General features: G+C 36.0%; 1 protein-coding gene across 1 annotated transcript in view; it reads right to left on the reverse strand.

Annotated features, from left to right (window-relative positions):
• Positions 1 to 291: 291 nt before the first annotated feature.
• LOC150076359 (protein bicaudal C homolog 1-A-like) overlaps positions 292 to 15,663 on the reverse strand; it is a 195,523-nt gene continuing 180,151 nt past the window's right edge. Inside the window, exons 12-13 of the mRNA XM_090387331.1 lie at positions 11,574 to 11,670; positions 292 to 389 (exon numbers count right to left, since the gene is read on the reverse strand). Of these exons, the coding sequence (XP_090243457.1) occupies positions 292 to 389; positions 11,574 to 11,670 (195 nt within the window). The remainder of the gene's footprint in view (positions 390 to 11,573; positions 11,671 to 15,663) is intronic.

Genomic DNA, 15,663 nt, shown 5'->3' on the forward strand with positions numbered 1-15,663 from the left:
AAAAAAAAATTGGCCATAGTCAGTGATTTAAAAGAATCAAACAGTATACATAAAAAGAAATTTAAAGAACAGTATCTTAAAAAACTTAAAATATTTAAAAAATACTTTAAATATAAATCTCACTGTTAGAAGAATAAAAAATATCTGCAATATTTAAGTAGTCTAAATGTCAATTTATAATGAGATGATGGAGATTACATTGTGTACAGTAAGAGTCCATGACTAGAATTTCTTCAACTGTCATTAAAAAGGCCATTATATGGTCATAAATATACAGCCTATGATATGTTTTCAAGATTTCTTGATAGGGATTGAAAATCTTCCTGCCCCTGGTGTGCTTCGAAAGTACTTTGAATCTTGAAAAGTGGTTAAGTGGCTTTTATTCAGAACTGGGGGATTAAAAAAAATATAAGCATTTATATTAGTGATTAAATGAATGCCTTTGTTATTATGAACAATTAAAAAAAATTCAAAATTAATTAAATTGATATTTTGCATTTCTTAATATACATATAACATCATTAACCTTCCACTGCTATTATGGCATCTGACAGATCTAACTTTAAAAGTTTTTCTGTTATTTTTTTAAACTTGTCAATGAAATCAAATCCTTCTATGTATCTATGCCCACCAATATTCACTAACTGGTTATAGAGTATTTTCTGTTGTTATTGCAATATACTATGAATTATGAGACTATGATTACTTGTTTTGTGTTAGGGATTCAAGACTAATAACCTACCAAGTGATGCAACCCCTGATTCAGGCCCCAGAGCAGAATAACCGAGTGCAAACTGCTCTCGTTGAGGACTAACTTGGTTCTATTAGGAAACTCCATTGTCAGGGAAATTGGAAATATTTCTTGTAATAAGGATAGGTGGACTAGAATCAGGGTATGTCTGCCAGGAGCAACAATTAATAATGTCACCAACACCTTGTCAGATTTTAAAGGGGGGGAGGTAAAGAGAGTATTATTCATGTGGGGACTAATGATATTAAGCGCACATGATTTACGATTTGTATTTGTTATACAAATATAAGACCATGCTAGAAAAATTCTGCAAGTTAGGTCAGAATGTGTCTGCAATTCTGCCCAGGCACAATAGGAGGCATTATATGCTGAAATGCTTTGTAGATCAACTCAAGACTTCGACTCTGAAGGCTTTTGGAAGGGGGGAATTTTTATCAGCTTGGCCTGCACTTGTAGGTAGAAGGAATATATTTCATAGAGATGGGACACTTTAAAACAAACGTGGTGCAAGAGTTTTTGCCAGATCATTGAGGATACCTTCAAGGTTCAGGGAAACTGCTAGTTTGGGGGGGGAGGGGAAAGGGTAATTTAGATACAAGTTTATCTGATAATGGTCGAAGTAATGCTTGCATATGCCTCAACAGTTCTTGTTTGTTTCTGAAGGCAGAAATGTTTCTAATGAGCAGGTAACTAATGCCATGGAAGCAAGCTTAAATAACTTCAAGGAAAGTGTCAGGGTAGTTAACTATACAAAAAGACTGTCTTAATTGTTTATACAGTAATATTAATAGCCATATAGTGCAAGGAAGCCCAAGGCTTATGCTGCATCAGCCAAAAGAAATTTGAGTTACCCAGAGAAACAGAGAGAGAGAGAGAGGGGGGGGGAGAAAAAACAAGAGCCAGAAGTAGAAGGAAATCATCAAGAAGGAGAAGAATGATAATATCCAGCTAAGGACCCTGGGTGTGCCAAGCCCCATACTCACCAGATGTGAGCCCTTGGGGTTGATCATCAATAAAATGAGTGAATTCAAACTGCTGGTTAGGACAAGTAATGCTGACAAAAGACTGCTTACAGAAATGTGGTGCCACATGAAGATATGAGTTTTAGTACGGTATGTACAATGTATTTAGGAAGGACAGGACAGATAGAAGGGATGATGGGGTCATGCACAGAGCTGTGGTGGAGGGTATATGCCATGTACCCTCCAGATTCTTTTAGGTGAATAGTGTATACCTTTTGGTTTTTTAAAGAATTAAAAAAAAAAAACAAATATTAAAATATTTACTGAAAATTAAAAATAAGTTTATTAGAATTTGATCCTTAGGCAATACTTAGTTTTATTATTTTAATATATACCATATATATAAGAGAGAGAGAGAGTGAGAGAGAGTGTTGTGTGCACGCGCGCTGAATCTACACTCAAACTTTCCGTACAAAGAATGCTGGTGAATTACAGAATGAAATTGCATTGCTTTTTTAATATTTTTACTCTCAAGATATTTATGAAGCTGACCCATGAACCCAATTTTAGTACCAACCATATTTTTAGTGCCATCCATTGTAACTGCTGATGGCCAATCCCAGTTCAATTTGAGGCCATCAATTTCTTCTGACACACTCAAAATATATTTTCACTTGTATCTCAAGTTTAATGCAACTAGCTCTTCAGTTACTGCAAAATTTTGATTTACACCTCAGATATAAATTAGTAATTGAACTGCATGGCTTGTATCGTCTCTCATCAATTGCTATTGAAAAATGTGAGAATTCAAACTTTTTCTACGAGTTGATTTTGAATACCAGCTCCTAAATCTTCAATTCTTCTCGTTACAGTTGATGAAGATAAACTTAGACGCAAAATTCTTTACTTTTGCAGGACATACTTCTGCAATTGCCAAACAAATTCATTTTACAAGTTCTCCATCCATAAAAGCTCTTCCTTGTTTGGCAATGAGTTGGGAGGCTCGACAACTAGCTCTGAATGCAGATAAATTTTGATGAGTAAAAGTTCTAATTTTCTGTTGTTGACTTTGAAAAGTTTGGGTTTGTTCTTGGTGCTGCAAAGCTCCCTGAAATTTATCGTAATTTAAGGAATGTTTTGTGGTGTACTGATGTTTCACATTATATTCCTTGAACACCAACAAGGCTTCGTTGCAAATAAGACATGTGCAAGTATCACTGAGCAGTACAAAAAAGTAATTAATTGGCCACTGCTCATTAAAAATACAACACTAAGCATCAACTTTTATTTTTTTTGACATCAACTTCGACATGATTTTTATGGGATCACTGGAATATAAAAAAAATGCTCATGAATATTTAAGTAAGCACTGACGTGTCTTGAAATTTTATGAAATATTTTTAACATGGAGATTATTATATTCATATCACTCATCAAATGAAATTAATAATATAGTTTATTTAGGCTGTTTGCCTAATAAACTACATTATTATAATATAAAACTTAGCTTTATATTAAAATACAAAACTATATTTATGATATAATTTAATAAGGTAACGTTTTGGGTATCTTACTGATATCCATCATCAGACCATGCTGTTTTGGGGAGAACAGAAATGACTACAAATCTGATTTTAGGATATTACAGTTACAATTTCAATAATACAAATGCAATTCTAATATTACAATTTGCAAATTACGATTCTAAAGTATTAGATTTGAATTGCTGTTACAATATAAAAGAGGAAATGCAGGGTAATACAAAGAGTTAAATTCATACCTGCTGACAGCCTCCTCTTGCCAATGTTACCAGAAACTTTGTGCATACAGGCTGCCAGCAGTTAATTTATAGCAGAGGGATTAACTCTGTTAACTAATAGGATAGTGTCATGTTTTTATCCTGGATCTGGGTTCTTGTATAGTAGAAGATGGGTGACCTTTGTTCTCATACTCTTAAATTCATGTGCATGCTGGTTCAGGGTCTTACTAATACCAATCATCAGACTATGCTGCTGGTGCCAGGATTTATCCTGGATCCGGGATTCTCATGTTGTGTAGTGGAAGCCTAGGGCGACCTTTTCTCCCAATACTCTGGACATCAGGGTTGTTGTGCAGGCGGGCAAGGGATTAGGAAATCCCTAATACCTATTGCTATTTAATGACAGGGTCAAGATTAACAGATTTTAACAATGTTTCAAAGAATAGCTTTGAGTGGAAATAACAGAATTAATATCTAAAGACTAAGCTGACATACATGCATCAACACTATTAATCAACCAACGAATGTTAAAATAATCTGTAAAATGTATTTTTCATAAATTTTATTGTGATCTAATACAAACTAATTTTTGCAATCTAATTGGAAAAAAAAAAGAAAAAAAAAAGAAAAAAAAAGAAAAAAAAGAAAAAAGAAAAAAAAAATGTTTTACACTTCTCACATTATGCTTATGCTCAAATCCAATTTTGTATGGTGTACTGGCATTTCACCACCATCACCCCCCACAAAGTAGGTGGCGATGTATCCACAGGCCAGATAAAATTCTTTCGGCAGCTATATCTGGCCCGAAGGCCATATAGTTTGGGGCCCCCTGTTCTACATGCAAATGGAATGGGCAAGTAAGCATGTCTTATGGGCAATTTTAATTTGCCTCTAATTGACTGGAGCAAACAGGAAGGAAATTCCACATGAGGGACAAAATTTTAAATCAACTAGATCAGTGGTTTCCAAACTACTGAGATCTATAGACCCTTCGAAAATAAAAATAAAAAAAGTTTACAGACCCCAGTGTGTGTGTGTGTGTGTGTGTGTGTGTGTGTGTGTGTGTGTGTGTGAGAGAGAGAGAGAGAGAGAGAGAGAGAGAGAGAAAACAGTGAATTTTCTGAAAAGAAAATTCAAAGTTATGTTTAAAATAAGCTCAACTCAAGCTTATTCTTATTTTTACATAAATATAATAACTTTATTTAATATCAATTTGCTATACATAGAATGAATAATTTGACCAATTCCAGAGGATCCTTTTGCAGTTGGTCTATGGATGCTCAGGGGTCCACAGACTCCAGTTTTGGAAACACTGTACTAGATGATTGTTATTTGTATCAACATGCCAAGGAAAGTACTAGAGAAAAGAATATTCTAGACCTGATCATCACCCATGAACCAGATGACATAATAGGGCTAAAAGGTACAGGAACCAACAGCAGGAAATGATAACGGAGTTCTACAGTGGACAATAAAGAGAGGTAGCAGCAGTTAGAGAGGCAATGGAATGGGTTATAATTTCAGTTCAATTCCTTGCCCATTCAGGAAAAGAAATTACGATGACTTAAGGTGTTACATGGCCTCTGTTAACCAGGTAGATATCTCACAGAGAGAAAATATAATTGAATTATGGTATACCTTTAAAACAATCACAAAAGCCTTGAACTGTGTATATACCATTAAAATAGTATACTCCATGGGGAATCCAAGTTGGATGAATAATGAAGTTGCCTGATTATTTGAGCAGAAAAGACGGCATGGAAAAGTTAAAGCAATTAAAAGTACTGAAGCCTATAAACAGCTACTAATCGATCTGTAATAGTGCCACAGAAAAGGTTAGGCTGGCAAAGGCAGATAACGAGAAATCACTGGCAAAGAGAGCCAGTGATTTCTCATTATCTGCCAGATCGAACCTTTATGTAATGGATGTGGGATATTATTAGATCCCCAGCTGATGCTGCAGATGAACACAACACTTAGTTTGCATCGATATTTACAGAAGAAAAACCCTTTATGTAGGATGAGAAATTATGGGAGTGGAGTTGAAAAATATGTAATTAATGATACTGAAATTCCACATGATTTTTAATGAAAAAAACTTAAGCCTACAGTCAAGTAAAGCTCCTGGGGTTGATGACATACATCCTACTATTTTATGGTAGGCGGCAAGTGAGTGCATTGAACCATTGAGGCTAATTATAAGAGCATCAATGGACTCAGGAGAAATTGTTGGATTGGAAAAGTGCCAATGTATCTCCAATACATAAGGGCAGATTACCGACTGGTCAGTCTAACTTCAGTAGTAGGGAAAATCAAGGGTGGAATTCATGATGATTAGATAGAAGTAGAAATCTGAAGGATATGGGCAGCATGGTTTTGTAAAGGGAAAATAATGTTTGACAAATCTGGTTAGCTATTTTCATGGGTAGGATTTAGGGAATAATTTCAACATTGTTTATTAGATTTCAGCCAAGCATTTGACTCAGTCCCACATGGATGGTTACTTTATAAACTGGAACAGGAATCACAGAGAAAATCCTTAGATGGATAGCAGGATGGCTTCAGGGCAGGAGGTAGAAGGTTGTGATAAATGGTTATTTCTCAGATTTCATTAAAGTAAGAAGTGGGGTTTCTCAGGAATCAGTATTGGGACCACTGTTGTTTTTGATTTTCTTAAATGACATTGATGAAGAGATAGAGGATGTGATGTTTAAATTTACAAATGACGTAAAGATTGGTAGAGTAGTTAATGATCACTGCCAAGCAGAGCTTCTTCAGATTTACCTAGATAGACTTCAGGGATGGTCAGAAAAGTGACAGTTTTGCTTTAATCCTTGCAAATCACCCCAGGGGCTCTCATCTGCTGAGTATGGCTTTGCACACCCAGGGTCCAGAGCTGGATATCATCATTCTTCACTCTCTCTCTCTCTCTCTCTCTCTCTCTCTCTCTCTCTCTCTCTCTCATTCAGAAATTTTTTTTTTTTTTGACTGGTGCAGCATAAGCCTTAGGCTTCCTTGCACCATATAGCTAATAAAGTGCAAGGTCCTACACCTGGGGAACAGTAACCCCAAAATAACATACACTTCAGTAGTGGAAGAGACTTGGAAGAGACACAAAGTCAGTAGTGGAAGAGACTTGGAAGTTACGATACGGTCAGACATGAAGTTGTCCAAGGATTGTAGACAGGGTGCAAAGAAGGCCCATGTGTCCTATCAATGATTTATTGAACATTTGCTAGTAGAGATAAGGACGTCATAATTCCATTATACAAGGCTATTGTTCAACCACACTTGGAATGCTGTGTTCAAGTATGGAGACCGCACCTAAAAAAAGGCCATTGAGCTTCTTGAAAGGGTCCAGAGATGGGTAACTCACCTGGTGAGATCAGCCAAAGGGCATTCATATGAGGAAAGACTTTGAATATGTGGATTTGAATTTGAAGATGTGGATCAGCTTGAAAACTAGGCACCTTAGAGGAGACTTGATTGATGTGTTTAAGCTCTGAGAGGCAAAAGTAAAATGAATGGGAAGGAAATTTAAGGTTATGATTCTAGAACCAGAGACCATTAATTCAAGTTACGGGTGGTGGGGGGGGAGATGAGATGGATTGCAGGAAGTTTTATTTTAGCCAGCAAGTTATAAATTACTAGAATAAGTTACTTACATGGGTGGTAGAGGCTGACAGTTTGGTGAAATTCAAAGGTCAGCTGGATAGTTACCTATGGGAGGAGGGAAATGCATAGGTTGTCTATTTCCTTTTCTTTTATTATTTATTTTATTTAATTTTTATTAATATATTACTTTCTTTTTTGACTGGTGCAGCATAAGCCTTAGACTTACTTGCACCATATGGCCATTATTAATACTGTTATTATTATTTCATTTATTTATTTTGGCATTTAAGAGAATGCCATGCAACCAAATGCATCTACAGTTCTTTTAGGCAATTCCCAAGTGGCATCTGTGAGATGACAGCAACAGATGTGTAATTTTTGCCAAAGTTTTGGTTTCACTGGCTAAATACGAGCAGCTGACAAAAATAGATGCTCATGTTGCAGCTGCCACATGGAGCATTTGTTTCAATCCAGGAGATTCAGTTACCTTAAATTCTAAAAATACAATAAAACCTTCTTGATTATTACTATTATTGCTTACTTATTTTTATTTTTGTTCAAAGGTTGCACAAGTGACAGAAGATTATACAATGCTCTTAATCCTCTAATGCCTGCAGTCAAGCACTCATTTCTTTTTAATATTAAATTATTTTAAATGATTTAAAGGATTAAATTTTTAAATTATTTAAGTGATCCAATTTAAAATGGTGCATTTTATAATTCAATTTTTTTATAATACTTTATCAAAATAATAAAATAATTATCAAATTTAGCAAAAAAGAATTCAGTTTTGCATTTCTCATTATGCTTATGCTCAAATCCAATTTTGTATGGTGTACTGGCATTTCACCCCCCCAAAGTAGGCAATGATGTATCCTAAGATTATGAAGTTACATAACTACTTTTATTTTATTTTTTTCTTTGATAGCAGGACCTACCCCATTATTTCAAATTCATTTGTTGCCTCTACATTCTTGGAACTCCAACTAATCACTTGGAACCTTTCGACTTCCTTTCTTTGAAACTTCTGTAAAATGCTCACATTTTTCTTATTAATTTGAAAACATTCCCCATATTCCCCCCATGCTGTGCCCCTTTTGCTAAAGAGATGTTTTGGTCATGTCAGAGGAAAACATAACTACTAAACTAACATGACAAACCAAGTGCTATCAGCTCTTCGACAATAATAAGATTCCGAAATTCTGTAGTGTCGAACCCGTATCCGAACGTAGTAGCTTTCACGGTAACAAATTCCCCCGGTCACTATTGTCTTAACTCGAGATAAGTAAAAAGCAAACGTGCAGCCATTATCAACCCACTGCAGGATGGAAGCTTCCTCAACAATTCATGCTGAGGGAAATGGACCATAATCTGCCACGCTGGTCCAGTGCGGGTTGGCAGATCGACCGTATTCAGCAGTCAGGGGCTTGAACCCCGGTCTACTCAAAGAGCGTGTGCTACTGCACTCCCGCTCCTGCCCACTCGGCTACGGAGGCCGCTGCTAACGATAACAGTCGCTTTTGAAGAAGTTAAGTTCGGGGGTCCAAAAATATGAGCTCCGTTCGCTCTTGGAGAAACTGCTTCATGCTGTTTGTCGCTAATCGTTGCAGGTTACCCTCCCCCTCCTTTTTTTCAAACACCAGATCGATAGAAGTCCAGGTGATAAGGGGCAATATAGTCAACAGAGCAGGACAGAGAGAGGGAGAGATTTTTAGGAAGTTTTACGGACAGCACGAGACGATACGGAAAGTGAGTGAGAGTAGCAGAGCCCGAAAGAAGATAGAAAACACGGAAGTTCCTCACCAGTTTCCACACCCCGTAGGACAAATCGTCCCTTTTTCGGTAAGTCATAATGATACCCTTCTGTTATGTATAAACATTACTCCTCAAAAATATGATTATTATGTTAGTATTGGTAAATTACAGAATATCCTAATGCTGCTATCTTAATTAGTGCGACACTTAGTATTGTCATCTGTTATAATTCACTATAGATAATATGATGTATAATAAGTTAAAGCATATCTTATGAGTGATATCTTAAATAGCGCAACCTTTAGTATTGTCACCCACTATGATTCTCTGACAGCAAATGTAACCAGTTTGTCACATGCCAGTACAGGCCAGAGATGAGCCATCCACACAAAGAGTACACACACTAAGAGCCCATCCATTACCAATTTATCAATAATGTTAAAACTATTTCTATATAATCAGTGTGAATTGTTGTAACTAGATGATGTATATTTTGCCTGTCGCTGCCATTAGAGCTTTATTAACCATATATGTACAATTTCTATAGTATGATTCAGTATGAAACTAAGTTTTGATTAAATATCTCTGCTTCACACCTGTTCTCCATTCACACGATGATCAGAGCATAGACGTAAGAATAAAAGAACTTGCACTCAAGATCTGACTATAATTGAAAGGGTCTTGTAGTGAAAAACACAATTCTGGTCAGTTGCCGAGGGTTCGATTCCCTACGACGGCTGAATAGAACTTTTAGGGCTCGAGACCATTGCCCTAATATAAAAAGCCACTAGGCAGTCACGTGAGTATACTTGTGTTACGCTCGGGACAAGTACGCAAGGAAGGAAACCAGTCCCGCAACACAGCTAGTATCGTCCAAAGAAGCCCGAACCCATTGAGAACAAACTCCTGTATAACACTTCACTTTCTTCAGTCCAACTTTCATAAGAAAGAGAAAATTTTCTCTGGTGGTTTTAATGTTCACAAACTGAAGCTGGCTCCCAATTTCTAGTAAATGGAAAATTAGTAATTTCCCAATTACTAATTCGGAATTTTCCATTTCCTGACAGTACTAAGTATACAGCTAAGATTCTTGATCTTTTTCTTACAAACTATCCTTCCAAGCACAGTAGAGAAGAGTGGTCATCTGAGTACTTCAAATCACAACCTATTGATGGTCTCTTTCTCAAAGCAGCCTTTCTTTTGTTACCACTATTAGCCTTATTTTGTGTTGCATTACAAGAATGCAAAATGAATGACCTGCGAGATTTTTTCTTTTCTTGGTTGGATTACTCTTAAATCTTCTGATGTCAATGTTTGTTCAAATTGTGTCAGTTAAATTATTCTTGTAGGGATGAAATCCTTTATTCCACACTCCACCTTAAAACCTTGTCCTTTATCTAAACTGTTTTTACACTTAATATGCAAAGGCTGTTCAACATATACATATAACAAACTGCTTTCATTTAACTTGCCAGATTCATCTTCTGCATACACCAAAGCTCATAACAATTGTAAAGCAATTATTAATCAGTCCAAACTAGATTTTGAACAGGTTAAGAGCTGAAAACTTGCTTCTTGTCCAAATGGTAGTTGAGCATTCTGCTCTCTTGCCAAAGTTATTGGCTGCAATTATTGCACATCTGTACTCCCACTTCTGTTAAAACCTAATGGTTTTATTGCCACCTAAGCTAAAGATAAAACCAACCTGTTTGCATTCTACTTTTCTTTTGACTCTTGTATTGAACTTGGTAAATCCCCTCCTACCATTCTCAGTGTACTCCAGTCAATGCCTTCTGTGATCTTCTATGAAGGATGTCAGAAGAATTTTGAACAATCTTAATGGCAAGAAATCACTTCCCAATTTTAAACCAGTGCCAAATGGGGATAATCAGGAGACAATTTCACAAAGGAATAGATAGCAAAATGGCATTCACTCTAACCCAAAATCATTGTGATTAATAGCCAACCGCTGTGAAGAGGTGGGGAGGAGGTAGGCCTGTCTATCACTCATTATCGCAAAGATCCATAGGTAAGAACCTTGTACTAAAGACTAACCAAAATATCTTTTAATATTATGTACTGAAAGTTTTGTCAGGTATTGAATTAATGATGAATACTTATGTTGACAAAGGCAGACAAGTCATGTCTATGAATGACTAAGTTTGTTTTAAATGTTCCTATTTATCTTTTTCTTTGACAGTAACTGCAAATATAAAATAAGGAGTAGGAAAAAGTTGATTTTTGTAGAACTGTTATTTGGTTTTTAGGAGCATTAGCAACTAAGGCCATATTGCTCCGGGATATGCGGTGGTCATTCCCTTGACCTTTCCGCATCCTCCGTATTTGGTGGTGACGGGCTCGAACCCCGGTCTAATCAAGAAGTGTGTGCTACGCACTGCTGCTCCTTCCCACCTGGCTACGGAGGCACCTTTTTTGTAGAACAGTAAATGTCATCTAACCAGTATCAATTTTATTATTTAGGTCAGGAACCCTGTGTGATTTCATTTGTATTACACTGCCTCTGTGGACTAAGTTATAGAAGGAGGTTGTAATAATAACTGATTTCCCATATGTTCTATAAAATATTCATAGTATATTAATCATTTTAAGTCACTTTATTTTAAAACTGATAGTTTATATCAAATAATCATATTTTATTGTTGCACATTACATTTATCTGTTAAGGAATTAATCTTGGTTATTATAACTGTTTATAAAATTGTATACTTACACATTATGGCAGAGATCATCTTTTTTCTATCTGCATATTCAATGCCCATCAGATTAAGATCTCTTTCAGTCAACTGAAGAAAATTTTCCATATCCACCTATAAAATATTAAGCTATTAATAAGTCAAAAGTGATTTAATGGAAATAATCTTTATTCTATTTGCAAAATGTTTAAGATTTTTATAATTTAATTTCAGAAGTCTTAGTAAGCAAATGTCTTTTTTTTTTTTTTTTTTTTTTTTTAATATTGTCATTATTTGAAAATATATGCACTAGAGTTGTGAAACCTGTTAAATGGAGCCACAGCCAACTGAGATTACTGCAAACTGATTATGTGGGAGTGATAAGATGAAAAGTGTATTTTAGTATACCACTCTACATAAGTGTGTGGATTTTTCATTCATATTCACTGAAACTGTTGAATGTCTTATCAATTCTAGTTTTGACTAGGTATACCCATGGTTATTTTGTCTCTAGGAAATCCATTGTTAATGATATTAACAAATAAGTTGTTTAAGTGTGGGAAACTTACCAGGCTAGGGAGATCATTTTTTAACATATATATCCATCAGGAAAAGAAACAGTTGAACAAAAATAAACCTATTCTGCTACTACAGATGTATATTCATCAACAAGTAATTTATTGTATGGTGGGAAAGAAACATTTAAGTGAAAATTTTGTAACTGGTTTTAGCAGTTCTGATTTTTCTATATGTTCAAAATATATTTTGAAATGATTGGCATCTAACAACTGAAAAACTATTAAAATGAATTAAGCACAAAATTCAGTTTATTGGTAATGCATCTTCACTTCATATTTTAATAAATTCTGAGGTAAGGAATAACTGATAATCAAAGGTTCTTTACCAAATAGATGTTTTCTCATAGTAGTCACTATCTACGAGGGATACATGATTTTAGAAACCAAAGGAATTTCTTATCCCTCAATAAAACAAGGGCCAGTGGTAACTAAGCAGAGAAGGATTTATATCAAATGCAGCAAAGGAAAAGTCATAAATTTGAAACTCTTCACTTTGGGTAACATACAAACTTGTGTGTACACACAAAGTGTGATCAGAAAGTCTGGGAACTGAATAATATTGGGGAATGAAGCTTATTTATTTTATGGATGGATCTCCTTCAAAGTAGTAGTAGTAGTAGCAGTGGCATTTGATGCAAGAAAGCAAGTGTATGAGCTTATGCAGCATCAGCCAAAAAAAAAAAAAAAAAAAACACATCATTCCCTCCAAATGCCTGTCCAGTTCCTCCTTAAATTTATTCTTGTTCCAGCAATTAACCACCCGCTGGCTAAAGGCAAATTTCCGCACATCTAATCTACATCTGTCTTTTCTTAATTTGAATTTATGCCCCCTTAGGTTTGTAATCTGAACAAGTGGAAGGATCCCATCAGAATTCAGCCTGCTCAACCCATTCAAGGCCTTATATACCTCAATCAGATCACCGTGCAGGTGCCTAGTCTCCAGCCACTGCAATTTGCAGAACTTAAGCCTCTCTTGGTAAGAGGATCCCTTCATTCCCCTCACCAATCTTGTTGCCCTTCTCTGTACACGCTCAAGTAAATCTATATCCTTCCTAAAATGAGGCCTCCAGACCTGTACGCAGTACTCAAGGCGTGGCCTGACCATTGCCTTATACAGAGGGATAATCACCTCCTTTTCCCTGCTAGCAAAATTCCTATATATCATTGACAAAACCCCATGACCTGCCCTGGCAGCCTATCTGCATTGCTCAGAAAACTTCATATCTGACTGCACAATTACTCCCAGGTCTTTTTCATTTTCTACCACCTTAAGTGTAGTACCACACAGTTGGTATGTTTCTCTGGGGTTACTTCTACCCATATGCAGTACTTTGCATTTGTCAAGGTTAAACTTCAGTTGCCACTTCTTAGCCCATCTGCCCAAATTATCTAGATCCTGTTGCAGTAGCACACTGCCATTACTGTCATTAACAACCCTGCCAACCTTTGTATCATCTGCAAACTTCAACATTAAGCCTGATATACCTTCATCAATATCACTGATAAATATACAAAACAACAGTGGACCTAACACTGAACCCTGTGGGACTCCACTAATAACATTAGTCCAAGAAGAGCAGCACCCATTGATTACCACCCTCTGTCTTCTCCCACTTAACCATCCTTTTATCCATTGTAGCAACTTACCCTTAATACTATTCTGCTCCAATTTGTACAATAGTCTTCCACGAGCAACAGTGTCAAAAGCTTTCCTGAAATCCAAATATATGATATCAAAATTATTTTTTGCATCCAGTTCCTTTGTAGCCACATCATAATATCCTATCAAATTTGTCAGACAAGACTTTCCCTTAACAAACCCATGCTGTGTCTGAATTATTGTTGCAGTCTTGTCTAGATGATCCTGCAATGCATCTTTAACCAGTGACTCCATTATTTTACCTGGAACAGAAGTTAAACTAACTGGTCTGTAATTACTCGTGTCACCCTTCGATCCCCCTTTGTGAATTGAGGATACATTTGCACATCTCCAATCCGTGGGAACCTCTGAGTCCAAGGATGCTCTCATAATTATGGCTAAGGGTTTGCTTAGTTGCTTTGCCACCTCCTTTAATATAACTGGATAGATCCCATCCACCCCAGGTGCTTTTCTTATGTTTAACTTCAACAATTTCTCCTCCACTTTGCTTTCAGTTATTACAAAATCATTAAGTTCTGCTACAATTTGATAACCTTCTGCCATTTTCAAACCTTAATAGTTCCTCATGTGTGAATGTAGATGCAAAATGCTCATTCAGTTTGTTTGCTATCTGAGCAGGATCATCAACAGTCGAACCATCGATGTCAAGTGGACCAATCAGATGAATCCCCTTCCTTTTAGAGTTTATATAAGTAAAGAAATCCTTGCTGTTTTTCTTAGCATCTTTTGCCAAGGATTTCTCATAATCTGCCTTCGCCTGCCTAACCACCTTTGTCACCTGATTACAGACTAGCTTATATCTGCTATAGGCTTCTGAGTCGCTTGATAATTTATATGCATCCCATGCATTTTTCTTCTCCGTCACGAGTCTCATTAGTTCATTAGATAACCATTTAGCCCTAAACCTTGAACAATATTTCTTAATAGGTATGAAACTTTTAGTAGCTTCCACAATTAATTCCTTGAATGCTTCCCACTTAGAATTTACTGTTGGTAACATCATCAGTTTATCCCACTGTACAGAGTTTAAAAACTGTCAGAGACCACTGTAGTACACTTTGAAGGAGATCAATCCTGCAACTTCTATAAGCATTCCTAATAGACTTCTTCTGGAACTGCTAACAGTTCCTGTGTCGTGTTCTGAACAATTTCCTCAGTCATTACAAATATAATCTTTCAAAGGAACTTTGAAGTTTATGGAGGAAAAATCACAAAGAGCTAAATCTGGAGAATATGGTAGATAGGGGATTAATGGTGAATGAGTGCCCCAAAAGAAAAGAAAGTGGCAGGGGCAATGTCATGATGCAAAGCACTAATTTCTTCAAGCTCAATTTCCAGAAGTTTTCTTCAAATAGCATTGGGCAATCATTATGGAACTGTTTTGTAGTATTTCAGTTCATTGTTTGACCATGTGGGACAAATTCATAATGAACAATGCTCTGCAAGTCAATAAATACAATGAGCATGACCATCATATTTGATTAAAATTGTCTTACATCTTTGGGTCTTAGAGATGAGTCTTCTTTTCAGAGGACTAGTCCTTTGCTTCTGTAACTCATATACCCATGATTTATCACTAATAATCATGGAAGAAACAAAATATAGGTCAGCAGAAGCATCTTAATGAAGATAATATGTGAAAACTTGCTGCTTTCTGTGATCATCAGTAAAAATGTGAGACAAACTTGGCTAAAATGCACTGCATTCCCAAAATCTTGTGTTAAAACTGACAAGCCCCATAATTGAGGATTACCTTCAATACACAACAGGCCCTCTTCAAATTTTGAAAACCAATTAAGTCTTTAAATGACACATGGGATCTTGTCCAAAAGATGTTTTTAATATTTTGTGAGTTTGTTGCACTTTTCCCTAATATGAAACAATTAATAC

Source organism: Mastigoproctus giganteus, chromosome 13 (assembly GCF_048544385.1).
Source record: "Mastigoproctus giganteus isolate SK-2022 chromosome 13, ASM4854438v1, whole genome shotgun sequence".
Classification (NCBI taxonomy): domain Eukaryota; kingdom Metazoa; phylum Arthropoda; class Arachnida; order Uropygi; family Thelyphonidae; genus Mastigoproctus; species Mastigoproctus giganteus.